The 14,681-nt window shown below is 34.1% G+C and overlaps 1 protein-coding gene across 1 annotated transcript; it reads right to left on the bottom strand.

Moving 5' to 3' along the window:
* Positions 1–1,085: 1,085 nt before the first annotated feature.
* LOC105059691 (endochitinase) lies at positions 1,086–2,566 on the bottom strand. Its single transcript, XM_010943102.4, has 3 exons — positions 2,121–2,566; positions 1,863–2,016; positions 1,086–1,643 (listed from the first exon to the last, which is right to left on the bottom strand). Exons 1-3 carry the CDS (start codon positions 2,518–2,520, stop codon positions 1,271–1,273), a joined length of 927 nt encoding a protein of 308 aa, XP_010941404.1. The 5' UTR covers positions 2,521–2,566; the 3' UTR covers positions 1,086–1,270.
* Positions 2,567–14,681: the final 12,115 nt, after the last annotated feature.

The raw sequence follows: 14,681 nt of genomic DNA, 5'->3' as shown, positions 1-14,681 counted from the left end.
TACTTTTTTTATTCAACTCCAGGAGATTCTGGCAGCTTTATATTCACTGTTGGATTTGCGTATTTTCAATTCGGAACGCTCTGAAGTATTAAGTTTCATGGAAAGATATATAATTCTTGAATGTCAGTCTTCTTTTATCTTTTTCGCTGTGGCAAATATATGTGTTGTTAGCTATGTAGTTTATATTACAATCTTTTTTATTTTGCACCATTCACTTTGATTCTTTTCATGGCACAAATTGCCAAAAAATAGAAAGCAATGAGAATGCGTACCAGCGGAGCGAACCCCTTAGATAATTTCTTAAGTTAATTAATTACTAAAACATTTTTTATGTTGAAATTTAGCTTAGAATAGAAATCCAAAACTATAACCCTGTCATGGAAAACTAGCCTGAGGTACCAGACCTCATTCTGGATACTTTTGAGCTTGCCTAGGCTTCTTGAACCAGCCTGATCATTTAGAGTCCTCTTTTGCACAATCATATACTTGTTAAATGATTCAAGTGCGCGACCCACTCTTACGGACTTATGTTGAGATTTTTTTTTTTTCCCCCTTCAAACAATGTACGAGTTGTCATCATGGGGAAAACCCACTAATCTATCTGCCCAGGACTTTGGGGCACTCTATCGTATGTTAGTCGTGCCATCCAACTATTACACGGATGGTCCAAAATGATGCACCGCTGCCTAACTTATGTTTTCAGTGCATTGACTTTCTCAGCATCAATTTTTTTTTTATTATTATTAAAATAAATTATCCGTGTGAATATATCCTCACAACTTTAGAAAGTAAAATATCTTTAAAAAACTTAGCAGCCTCCTCCCCTAAAATGCCTCTAAAAAACTATTTCGATGGTGGAATTTCAAATATTGGACCTCTTTGGTCTTGATACGAGTAATAGTTGGATGGAGCTATAAAAGGTTTTCATTGGTAAGAGACTTAACTTTAGACCATAGAGAGAATGTTTCTTTGATACTTGTCAATGTAATAATTCAGGCATCACAATCATCACCACAATGAAGCAAAGATATGGATAAGTCTTTGTTCTGGAAAGATAAAAAATATGGAAGTCTCACCTTAAACAATTGAGCAAACTTTCTTTTATTCTTTTGCTTTTATTGTCAACTTCATTTGATTACCATTAGACTTCCATTATAACGGCTACAAGATATATAAGATCCACACTATTTCAGATCTCAAAGAAAGCTGATTTATTTAGTACTACGAAGTAGTCTTACAGCTTTATTATTACAGGCATTTGTTATAGAACTTATTGATTAAAAGGCCTCTGGTTGTAGCAGTCCAAGTTGTCTCCATAGCTCACTCCCAGAAGGTCACAGTATCTCTTGTAGAACCCAATCCGGTCTGCCACACTACTGTCCTGCCCCTTGCCACACTCGATCCCACCGTTGATGATGTTGGTGATGACACCATATCCCGGAACACGTCCCGCCGCTCGATCGGCAGCCGATGGCGTCCACCGCCCGGTGATGACATCATGACATGAAGGTTTTGGGGATTGTGGGGTCATCCAGAACCATAACGCCGTTTGGAAGGAGACGACAGGGTCGGTGGCGACCAAGTCCGGATTGTTGAGCAGGTCTTGGCCAATGGCTTTACCAGCCGGTCCATAGTTGTAGTTGCTGCAATAATTAAATTCAAATCAAAATTAGAATTAGTTCTTTATATCTTAATCCAATCTAGTTTGTTGCAAGCTAAGCTAGTTAAATATATATCCAAAAAATAGTTCTTATGTGATTTCCAGTCCCTTATACCAATCTAGCGAGGATAAATTAACATACACTAGGATGCTTTTTATCTAATAATGAAAGAAATGTGCCAAGGTGTTATAAACTACTTACTAGGAGATTTGTATCGGTCCTCGGCCGTAGTACTTCTTTCCTGGAGCACAAGGCCACTGTGAACTTTGGACGCAATAATCCGGGGGATTGCCTTGCTCCTGTTTAAAACAGTAGCCCCAGGCATAAGGGCCATCAGGTGCAGTCGCCCACCCACCTATAACCAAACAAAACACCACCACCATCACTCGACAGGATGCAAGGAGGAGCACACACGAAGGAAGTCCAGAATTAATTTTACAGCGAAGTAGAACTAATCACCAGTTGTTTCATGGGAGGTCTGTGCCAAGAAAGCAGCGATCTCCCTCTTGCGAGTGGTATCGTCCCCAGTTGTCCCAAAGCCACTGAAGGAATTCGCCGCAGAAATGAAAGCGTTGTAGGTGTAGAATCCTTTAGCCGGGCAGGCCGCGTCGTTGCGGTGCTTGAGCATTTGGTCGAACAGTGATGAGCTGATGAGAGAGGCAACACCGGAGCCACCAACGCCGCTGCACTGGCTCTGGCAGCCATTGCCGCAGTAAGCCGAGGTGGAACCACAGTAGCCAAATTGGCTGCAGCATAGCCCATTGGGGCATGTCTTTCCCCCGGCTTGGCTACCGCATTGCTGTGCGAGGCTGCCAAGTATGGAGGCCAAGCTAAGTATTGCCAAGAACCAGAGCTTCATTTCTTTAATATTCTTTAAACTCTCTTATTCTTGTTTTTTGAGGGGGGGAGGGAGTGCTTATATAGAGAATGGAAGAGTAACTAAACCTTATCTTTAATATCTCTCTCATCTTGGTTTTGGTCAAGAAATGAAGAGATCGAGATGGATTGCTTTGAAGCTTCTATTGGAATTTCTTTGCTGATGACTAGTCAATGGGACGCAGCGTCATGAGCTCTTGATATGGATTTCGTGTTCACTATGGCAAGGTGGGTTGGTGGTACATGTACCGATTTATTGTTGCAATTTTATCATTTATTTCACACCAAGGAGGCTACATCACAAGCAAGACGGGCGGCGGTGCAAGGCTAGCCGCCACCCTTGTAACTGTGAATGACTTGGTCCATACGCATTGAATGGCATCCAATGCACGATATTTGTTCGGAGTCGTCACTAGCTTTGCCTTCATCTCGTAGTGATGGAGACGGAGCATTCGGAATCACAACCTTGGCTTGAAAGCATGAGATGGACACTAAGTCCACAATAAATATGGTATGACTAAACCGATGAAAAAATGCTATAGCCGCTACAGTATCATCGCAATGCATATATATGCTTTACCTAAAATTATTGATCAGAACTGTTTAACCACATAGGTTTTAGGCCATTCAATAAAACATCGCCACATCATTCAATAAGATTTAAAAAAATTCAGCAAAAATTAGATTCGAAATAACTAAATATGATTAACTATGTATTTTATTTTCATTCATACTTTTCAGCCAAACAGGAGATTTTAAAGTTTTGTGGATGCTCCAAAATTCGAATGGTAACATAAATCTAACCAATAATTTTTTCTACTTTATTCCCTCAAAATATTTTTTTCATCCACATCATCAATTCATTGTAGACCAGTTCTATCCAAAAATTTCTCCATGTATAGGTGGCATTCTAAGTTGTCAAACTATAATTTGATGTGGCAAATGATGAGATCATTGAGTGGATCCAATGTACAAAACAAAAAAAGATGATTATTATATCTGTTCCCTAAGATATCATCAACCTCTCCATTATAAAACACTGTTTATGGAGAGGATACATAGACTATTTAGTAAGCTTTTTCTTGCCATGTTCCAATTTCCCAAGTTAATCGTTCTTGTTTCACATCTTGTTTACTCTCTGAAAATTAATGTCCTAGTAAGGCTCCATGTGATCGAGATAGCAATATTGGATGCTGCTATTTTCGTTAAACTGCTGTCAATTGGATGTTATAGTTATAATTTAAATAAAAACTAACAATTTACAAGTTCAGTAATAAACTCGGGTGGCCTGTCAACCTCTCTTTTATTAAAATATATATATATATATATAAAATCACAATCTCTCATTTAAGGAAAACGTCTCCCCATCTATGATCATCTTCAGTGGTGGAGCTACATAGTTGTTTATCCTCTCTGAGTCTAATTAGGTTGCATGAATTGAGAGATCCCCCAATTAATCCCACTCTAAGAATCTTGCCAACTTGCTTCCTTCTAATCTTTTTAAATAATTGATATTTGCATAAACTATGTCTAGACTAATGCCTTCTATAAACACCTTACATTAGCTTATCCATTTCAAAAAGGAAAAAAGAATCCCAAGCAAATCACATGGAGTACGGAGTTTGGAAACCCAATTTTGTTGGAGTCCACCACAGCATCAATGGATGATGCCCAATTTCGATTTCCTTCCCTTACCGTACTTTTTATTTCTTAGTTTGCTTTCTCCTATCAACATTTTTGTTTCTCTATGTCACCATTGGTCTTCTTCATCCTTGTCCTCTGCTCATGCTGGTTGGATGCCATTGAGGCTCCAATCCTGCCACCAAATTTTACTTAGTGATTGAGATTAGGTAAACCACAATACCTCTTCATTCTAGACTGATCATTTGCGACTGCTAGTTGCACCACTCTCTTGTAGGTCCTCATATTTCTTTTTTAATATTTTCTTGATTTTGAACTTTTAGATTTTTAATTTGTCTTAAAAATCTTTGTTAGGTCCTTTTTCTTAAAAAAAAAAAAAGAAAAATTTGTGGACGTAAGGATATAGGCATTGTTAATTTGTCATTCATGTTTTAGCAGATATGATTTAATAATTTTACTTTGTATCAGCTCATAATTAATCTCATTTACTATTTACGTTTATATTTTTAATATACTTTCAAAAATTAATTTATAATTTTTGGACATGATGGATGGTGTAATATATGTTTAACTCCATTGTAATATATGTCTAAATTATTTTTATAAAATTTTAATATTTTAAGATAAGATTCATAATAAAAGAAAAAAAAATAATATATATATATATATACTCGTCGCTTCATTGTTCTGAGTTGGTAAATTCGCTCCAATCAATAATTTAAAAAAAAAAAAAAAACTCGCTTCCATTTGTTTTCTTAGTTTTTTCCCCTCGTCGTTTTGAGTCGATTTTGCGAAGACTTCTGTGCCGCCTTCAGTCATCTTCTTATCTCTTTCTGCTTGAATGCCGGCAATTGCAGATGACTCCTTCCGTTTTTTTTTTTTTTTTCCTTTTTTGACAGACTCCTTCCTTCCGTAATTACCGGCAGAAAACTATAGAAGAGACTGACGACTAGGCATCAAGTCGATTCCGTATTCTTAATTTGGTTTAATTTTTATCCTGGACTTGTACCAGAGGGCAGAAAACGGATAGGGGCAGACGGAGGGAAGCCGTGGCATTTCAGTCGTGTTGGCCTGCCGCGAGGTAACGTGAGCAACGGGGCACGTTACGTCAGTACCCGGCGCGTGGGATTTTCTTTGGATTGTTCCCTTGACTCAGCTCTCTCGAGTTCTTTTCCAAAATAATTCAAAAAAAAAACTTAAATATCAAAATATATTAAAATTAAATTTATTTATCAAACTAATACAAAAAGAAAAAATATCATTTTGAATCGCATTTTTTTCCCTTCCACGTCACCCACCTTTTCCACGGTGTCATCATTCCAAAAAAAAAAAAAAAAGAAACGCCATTTGGAATGGCGTCTTTAAAAACGCCATTTTGATTGGCGTATTTAAAAACGTCATTTTGAATGGCGTCTTTAAAAACGCCATTCACAATGACGTTTTCAAATTTTCTCCCAAAAAAAAAAAGAAAAAAATCGTGAAATAATGGCAAAATTAGTTTTTTAAAATTTGAAAATAATGAATAAATTAAAATTATAATTTTGATTGAAATTTAAAATATAAAGATTTAAATTTTTAATTTATTAAAAAAATTATTTTAGATTTTTTATTTAAAATATTTTTTAAAAGATGTCAAAAAAAAAGAAGAGAAAGAAATTTGAAAGAAATAAAAATTTAAAATTTAATTGAAAAACATCGTTCGAAATACTTATCCTAAAAATTTTTAAAAAAATTATAAATTTTAAAATAAAAAAAAAATTATAATGTAAAAATTAAAAAAAAATTTTAAAGATTAATTGAAATTAAAATATTATTTCAAATTACTTTCTCAAATTAAAAATAATTAATTTAAAAAAGATTCAAAAAAATTTGAAAAATAGACTAAAAAAATTTTATAAAAATATAAAGAATTGAAAAAAAATAGAAATTATAATTATAATTGAATAACAAATTTTATAATTTTTAATTTTAAGAAATAAGAATTATAAATGTAAATGAAATTAAAAATTATATTTTAAATAACTAAATTAATTTAAATATAAATTTTTAAAAAATATTATAAATAAAAGAAAAAAAATACGTAATAGAATATCAAAAAGATAAAAATGAAAAAAAACTAAAATTTAAATTTAAATTTATAAAAATTATAAATTAGATTAGAAAAAATATATCATAAAAGAATAAAATTAAATTAAATTAATTATAATTTCTTTTTTAGGGTATTTTATAAATGTGACTTAAAAAAATTAAATTTGAATTAAATTTTGATTAAAAAAAAATACATTAATAAGTTAAAAAATGATGAAAAGTTAAAAAGTTAAAATTTTTAAAAAGTCATAAAAAATAAGAATTCTAAATTTAAATTTTTTAAAAAATAAAATTTTAAAGATTAAGTGAAATAAAAATATTTTTTAAAATTAATTTCTCAAATTAAAATTAATTTAATTAAAAAAAAATTAAATAAAATATAAAAATTGCCTAAAAAAATTTCATAAAAAGATAAAGAATTGAAAAAAAATAAAAATTTTAATTGTAATTGAAGAACAAAGTTTATAATTTTTAATTTTAAGAAATAAGAATTAAAATTATAATTGAAATTAAAAATAATATTTTAAATAACTAAATTAATTTAAATATTAATATTTAAAAAATATTTTAAATAAAGAAAAAAAATACGTAATAGAATGTCAAAAAAATAAAAGTGGAAGAAAATTAAAAATTAAAATTAAAATTATAAAAATTATAAAAAAAATATTTCATAAAAGAATAAAATGTAATTAAATTAATTACAATTTGTTTTTTCGGGTATTTTATAAATGTGACTTAAAAAATTTTAATTTGAATTAAATTTTGATCAAAAAATAAATACATTAAAAAGTTAAAAAATGAAGAAAAAAAATCATAATTTTATCAGATATGATTCTGAAGTCTCAAAAGCAAGAACAAAAGATATGTAATCTATTAGAGGCAATTTCAATATTTTTGGAAGTGTATTTTCTAAGAAAAATAGATTTATATTTTTTAGTCGACCCCATGAATCGACTCATGGCTAAAAGAGTTTAACGGCACGCAAAATTTTTGGCTGCCACACTCTGTGCGTCGACCCCTTGACTTTCTTTCTGATAATTTTTATTTTTTAAATTTTTTAAAAAGAGGAAGAGAAGAAGAGGGAGAGAGAGGAGACAGCTCACCGCCGTGCTGTAGGAGAGACGCCGGAGAAGGGAGAAGAGGGAGAAAGGAGAAGAGGGAGAAGGAGAGAAGAAGGGAGGAAAGGAGAAAATGCCGTTCCCTTCGGTATTTTTTTATTCTTTTTCTTTTTTTTAAATTTTTTTAAATTTTTTTCATAATTTGTTTAATTTTTTTTTTAATTTATTAAATTTTTTAATGAGGATAGTAATTTGAATGATAATTTTTAATTTAAATTAAAATTAATTTTTTGTTTTAAATTATAATTTCTATTTTATTACCATTTTTTCTCTTTTATTTACTATTTTTATGATATATTTTTTTAATTTAATTTATAATTTTTATAATTTAAAAATATAATTTTAGTTTTCTTCTATTTTTATGATATATTACGTATTCTTTTTCTTTACTTAAATTTGTAAAGGAAGAAGGAGAAGATCGAGAAGGGAGAAGGGAGAAGGGAGAAGGAGGGAAAAAGGGGTTTGGAGAGGGGAGAGAATGGCGTTTTCTCTTTTTATTTTTTATTTTTTTAATTTCTTTACTTATCTATTTATAATTTTTTAATAAATAAATTTAATTAAATAATAAAAATAATAATTTAAATGATAATTTTTAATTTAAATTAAAATTAAATTTTTTTAAAATTTATAATTATAATTCTTATTTTATTATTATTTTTTTATGATATTTTTTTAAATTTATTTTAAAAATTTTATCATTTAAAATTATAATTTCAGTTTTCTTCCATTTTTATCTTTTTAGCATTCTATTATGTATTCCTTTCCTTTATTTAAAAAAATATTTATTTTTTCTAAAGTTCAATTCAAAAAGCAATATTTGATATATTATTATTTACATTATAATTTTTATAGTCCTTTCAGCATAATATTTTCTCTCCTAATGTTCTGAGACACGTTCGAGTATGTGTATCCATATGCACCGATCATAATATCCAATCATTTAAAATTAAATAATATAAAATGAAATCAACATTTAATATTATTCAATAGAATAAAAATGTTACAAAAAAAAATAGTACAACAAAAATATAAAAATACTAAATACAAATACAACAAAGACTAAGTCCCACAAGGACGTCGCGGCGCCCGTGGTCGCTTGGACCTTCTCAGAAAGGTCCTCGCCGGCTGCTCCTGCTGTGATGGCTCCTCTCCTATATCAGTGGAGGAGATCTGCTGATCATGCTGCTCAGGAATAACTGATGCTGTCGGATCATCTACGGACTGAGAGACCCGTTCAACTCTCTCATCTGGATACACGGATGGACCTGAAAAAAAAGTATCATACTCATGTGACCAACTGGTACCCGGTGATGGCATCTGGGGGATGTAGGAAGAAGAAGATGCTGCCATCTGTGAATGAAAAGACGGTGGCATCTGTGCAGCATCAAATGATGACATATACGGAATATGCGGTGATGGCATATGTGAAGCATATGGTGACGGCGTATAACTCATATCTGGTGCCCGAACTGCTCCATACCAAGGCGCACAGGTATATGGATCAACACCAATCGCCACCAATGTTCCGGAACCTGTTCTCTCCATCTCCCGCAGTATCTGAATCCGCTCGTCCTCATCAGTCGTAGATAAAGCACGACGAGTGTCCAACACAAGATCCGACACAGAATCAGTCTATAAAATAAAAATAGAACAGTTAGTATAAAACAATCAGTATAGTGTACAATATAAAATAAAAATATAACACAAATAACATGAAGTAATTTTCGTAATCTTACCAAAAGACGTACAGTAGAACTCTCGCCCTCGTATCCAGAAACTGCATACTGAGACTGTCCAATGACTCGCACCGTAATGCTAAAAAATCAAGCCATGTAGTCATCAGTATATGAACGGACTCTCAAAATAGGATCACCATGAACAATGTGATCTCGACGTGCATCCCAAATTTTGATGTACTGTGCATGTCTGATACGCCAGTCGATACGAGCTCTCCCTCGTCGATCAATACGATGAAGTCCCTGGCTGGTATCAAACTGCTCTGGAATGCCCTGAGTCTGACCAAACTGCCGCAGGACACGATCGGGAAGATGCCACTCTACCACATCAAAACAAATAAGTGGCACCCTAGCAGTCCATATGTCGTGTCCAACTGTACACATCTGCGGCAGTATAGCCAATATCCCATCTGTATATGGCTCCCACAAAAACTGATATAATATAGTTAAAATAAAAAAAATTAATATAAAATTATAATAGATTATGAATACTGTAAATTGATATTTGTAAAAAATTTAAAATTTACCCGTCTAGATGTATCAACTAATGTATCCAACTGGTATCTATAAACCCGTGCCACTCTTGTCGATACGTGATGAACGTTGAATGCAACATTCCATCTGTTTCACAATGTACTAATATTAAATAAATTTAAAATAATAAAATTTAAATAAAAAAAAAATATTTCGATACCTGTATCCTAATGGTCCGTCTAGTCTGAATGGAACATCAGGATCCTGCTGCTCTGATGGCATCTCGAGCAACTGTTGTCGTAATGGACTGATAGTCGGCATACGCTCCCATACCCAAATCTGCAAAATTTAAAAATTAAATAAATGATATATCGAATGTAAAATATAATTAAATATTAAAAATTAAAAATTTTAATTTACGTACCTGTAATAATACAAGATAACCGCCAATCTCGCTCTGATAAGCATAGGAACCCCGACACATAGCTCGATATAGACAAGCTAGTACTGCACTGCCCCAACTGAGTCGACGAGCGAAGTCTAAATCCTCTAATAATGGCAAAAACATCAACTTCATCTTATTCGATGAAGTATCAGGTAACAGGACACCACCTAACAATCGCAGCACCTGACCCCTAACATACTGCTGCACCATCTCCTCTGGTGCATCATTCGCAATATGAAAATGACGATAACGATCATCCAAACACTCAATCCTGAGTCGTGAATGATCAAAAAAATGTGCGTCGGGCTCAAACCCTAACAATCGCAAGCACAAAGCCTGCCACTCCGGAATGGTAAGTGTGGGATCAACTCCGGTAACTGGATCTCCATTAACTGGTAGTCCAATAAGGATGCTGACATCCTGTAAACTGATGGTCGCCTCACCAAATGGAAGATGAAATGTGTGTGTCTCTGGATGTCATCTCTCAAGCAAAGCAGTAATAAGACCAACGTCCATCTGTATACGACCGATCCGATATACTCCATAAAATCCCAGATATCGTAAATAATCTAACACTCTATCTGGGATGTCCTCTGTCCTCTAGAAATCTGCATCGGATCGTCGTAGACGAAGATGTCTGGACTCCTGCAATAAAATATAATAATTAAATAACGTACATGATTTTTAAAATAAAAATTTAAAAAGTAAATAAGATTGTAATGCTTACGCCGTCATCTAAAATAGTCTGTGATCGATGGTGCTCCTGCAATGTAAGAATGCTGCTGTCTCGGGGACCGGGATATCGTGGATCGTAAGCCATAATACGCTGTCTCAAGCAATATTATCACAGATGTATTAAAAAAAAAAGATATCACCGTCTGTGGCCGGCGGCCAAGGAGAAGGGAGAGAGAGAGGAAGAGAGAGAGGAGGGGGCCTCGGCCCGCCGCCGGGACGCGCGGCCCGCCGCCGGCCATAGACGGCCGGTGGCCAAGGAGAAGGGAGAGAGAGGAAGAGAGAGAGAGAGGAAGAGAGAGAGGAGGGGGCCGGGGGCCAAGGATGGGATGCGGGACCCGCCGTCGGGGCGCGCGGCCCGTCGCCGGCAGTCTGTGGCCGGCGGCCAAGGAGAAGGGAGAGAGAGAGGAAGAGAGAGAGAGAGGAAGAGAGAGAGGAGGGGGCCGCGGCCTACCGCCGGGACGCGCGGCCCGCCGCCGGCCACAGACGGCCGGCGGCCAAGGAGAAGGGAGAGAGAGAGGAAGAGAGAGAAATGGGGACTGGGGGCCACCGCCGGGACGCGCGGCCCAGACGGCCGGCGGCCAAGGAGAAGAGAGGGAGAGAGGAAGAGAGAGAGAGGAGGGGGCCGGGGGCCACCGCCGAGACGCGCGGCCCGCCGCCGGGACGCGCGGCCCGCCGTCGGGACGCGCGGCCCGCCGCCGGCCGACTGTGGGCGGCGGCCAAGGAGAAGAGAGAGAGAGAGGAGGGGGCCGGGGGCCACCGCCGGGATGCGGGACCCGCCGCCAGGACGCGGGACCCGCCGTCGGGACGCGCGGCCTGCCGCCGGCCGTCTGTGGCCGGCGGCCAAGGAGAAGGGAGAGAGAGAGAGAGGAAGAGAGAGAGGAGGGGGCCGGGGGCCACCGCCGGGATGCGGGACCCACCGCCGGGATGCGGGACCCGCCGCCGGGACGCGCGGCCCGCCGCCGCCTGTCTGTGGCCGGCGGCCAAGGAGAAGGGAGAGAGAGAGAGAAAGAGAGAGAGAGAGAGGAGGGGGCCGGGGGTCGGGGGCCACCGCCGGGACGCGGGACCCGCCGCCGGGATGCGGGACCCGCCGCCGGGACGCGCGGCCCGCCGCCGGCAGTCTGTGGCCGGCGGCCAAGAAGAAGGGAGAGAGAGAGAGAGAGGAAGAGAGAGAGAGGAAGAGAGAGGAGGGGGTCGGGGACCACCGTCGGGATGCGGGACCCACTACCGGGGCGCGCGGCCCGCCGCCGGCGGTCTGTGGCCGGCGGCCACGGAGAAGGGAGAGAGAGAGGAAGAGAGAGAGAGAGAGGAAGAGAGAGACGAGGGGGCCGGGGGCCACCGTCGGGACGCGGGACCCGCCGCCGGGACGCGCAGCCCGCCGCCGGGACGCGCGGCCCGCCGCCGGCATGAGAAAAAGAGAGAGAGGGGAAGAGGGAGAGAGAAAGAGGAAGAGGGAGAGAGAGGGGGAAGAGCTCACCGCCGCCGAGACCTCGCCGCCGTGCCGCCGTGCCGCCGGAGAGACGCCGGAGAAGGGAGAAGAGAGAAGGAGAAGGAGAAGAGAGAAGAGAGAAGGGAGAAGGAGAAGGAGAAGAGAGAAGAGGGGAAAAAGGTTTGGGGAGGAGAAAACGCCATTCTCTATGACGTTTTCTCCTTTTTTTTTAATTTTTTTAATTATGTATTTGTAATCTTTTAATAAATAAATTAAATTAAATAAAAAAAATAATAATTTAAATGATAATTTTTAATTTAAATTAAAATTAAATTTCTTTAAAATTAATAATTATAATTCCTATTTTATTATTATTTTATTATTTTTTTATGATACTTTTTTTTATTTATTTTAAAATAGTTATCATTTGAAATTATAATTTTAGTTTTCTTTCTTTTTTTTTTTTAGCATTCTATTACGTATTCTTTTCCTTTAATTAAAAAAATATTATTTTTTCTAAAGTTTAATTTACAAAAAATTTTTTCATATTTTTTCTCATTTTTTAACTTTACACTGTATTTATTTTTTGATCAAAATTTAATTCAAATTAAATTTTAAATTTTCCTCCCATTTTTTTTCTTTATTTAAAATATTTTTTAAATAATAATGTTTAAATTAATTTAGTTATTTAAAATATTATTTTAAATTTCAATTACAATTTTAATTCTTATTTCTTAAAATTAAAAATTATAAACTTTGTTCTTCAATTACAATTACAATTTCTATTTTTTTTTCAATTCTTTATCTTTTTATGAAATTTTTTAAGATATTTTTAAATTTTATTTGAAAATTTTTTTAATTAAATAAATTTTAATTTTATAAATTATATTTAAAAAATATTTTTATTTCAATTAAACTTTAAATTTTTTTTCAATTTTTAATTTATAATCCTTATTTTTTGTGACTTTTTAAAAATTTTCACTTTTTAACTTTTTAACTTTTCCTCATTCTTTTAAACTTTTTAATGTATTTCTTTTTTTATCAAAATTTAATTCAAATTTAATTTTTTTAAGTCACATTTATAAAATACCCTAAAAAAAAATTGTAATTAATTTAATTTAATTTTATTCTTTTATGATATATTTTTTCTAATCTAATTTATAATTTTTATAATTTTAAATTTTAATTTTAGTTTTTTTTCATTTTTATCTTTTTGATATTCTATTATGTATTTTTTTTCTTTTATTTATAATATTTTTTAAAAATTTATATTTAAATTAATTTAGTTATTTAAAATATAATTTTTAATTTCATTTACAATTATAATTCTTATTTCTTAAAATTAAAAATTATAAAATTTGTTATTCAATTACAATTATAATTTCTATTTTTTTTCAATTCTTTATATTTTTATAAAAAATTTTTAGCCTATTTTTCAAATTTTTTTGAATCTTTTTTAAATTAATTATTTTTAATTTGAGAAAGTAATTTGAAATAATATTTTAATTTCAATTAATCTTTAAAATTTTATTTTTAAAAATTTTTACATTATAATTCTTCTTTTTGATTTTTTAAAAATTTTAAAATTTATAAATTTTTTAAAAATTTTTAGGACAAGTATTTCGAATGATGTTTTTCAATTAAATTTCGTATTTTTATTTCTTTCATATTTCTTTCTCTTTTTTTTATTTTCTATGATAATTTTCTTTTTATTTCTTAAGATTTTTTTTGACATCTTTTAAAAAATATTTTTAATAAAAATTTTAAATTAATTTTTTTAATGAATTACAAATTCAAATCTTTATATTTTTAATTTCAATCAAAATTACAATTTTAATTTATTAATTAATTTCAAATTTTAAAAAACCAATTTTCTCATTTCAAATTTATTAATTAATTTCAAAATGGCGTTTTTAAAGACGCCATTCCAAATGGCGTTTCTTCCTTTTTTTTTTTTTTTTTTTTTGGGACGATGCCACCGTGAAAATGGGGGGGTGACGTGGAAGGGGAAAAAACGCCATTCAAAATGGCGTTTTTCCCTTTTGCATTAGTTTGGTAAATAAGTTTTATTTTGATATATTTTGGTATTTAAGTTTTTTTTATATTATTTTGGAAAAGAGCTCCAGCTCTCTCTCGTTCTTATTTCTCACCTTCGTTCCGGTGGTCGAAAATTGAACTTTTAAAGTTTTTTTGTCAAAAAAAAAATCAGATAAAAGGGATTGGGAACTTAATAATTTAAAAATACACCGGAAACTCAATTGGGTATCAAAAGGTATCCACATTCAACTACTAAAGATTTTTATTCCATAAATATAAATTTAAATATAAATATTAAGTGAATAACTTGTATGTATTTATGCCTGTCCATCTATCATGTCGATACAAACTAGATAATACGGTGATAAAATTGTCCTGGGATGAAAGTGGACCAGGTTCCAATAATGCTTATAAGATTTCGAATATAGATGAAAAAAATTAACA

Source organism: Elaeis guineensis, chromosome 16 (genome assembly GCF_000442705.2).
Source record: "Elaeis guineensis isolate ETL-2024a chromosome 16, EG11, whole genome shotgun sequence".
Taxonomy (NCBI): Eukaryota; Viridiplantae; Streptophyta; class Magnoliopsida; order Arecales; family Arecaceae; genus Elaeis; species Elaeis guineensis.
Note: the sequence above shows the minus strand (reverse complement) of the source record. Positions and strands in the feature narration are given on the sequence as shown.

Bases quoted from the DNA above. Each gene is read 5' to 3' on its own strand.
- LOC105059691 (XM_010943102.4), bottom strand. From the start codon at position 2,520: ATGAAGCTCTGGTTCTTGGCAATACTTAGCTTGGCCTCCATACTTGGC. The intron at 2,017-2,120 runs GTGATTAGTTCT...GTTTGGTTATAG, and splicing joins GACCTCCCATGAAACAACTG to GTGGGTGGGCGACTGCACCT. The intron at 1,644-1,862 runs GTAAGTAGTTTA...TAATTATTGCAG, and splicing joins GGACCGATACAAATCTCCTA to CAACTACAACTATGGACCGG.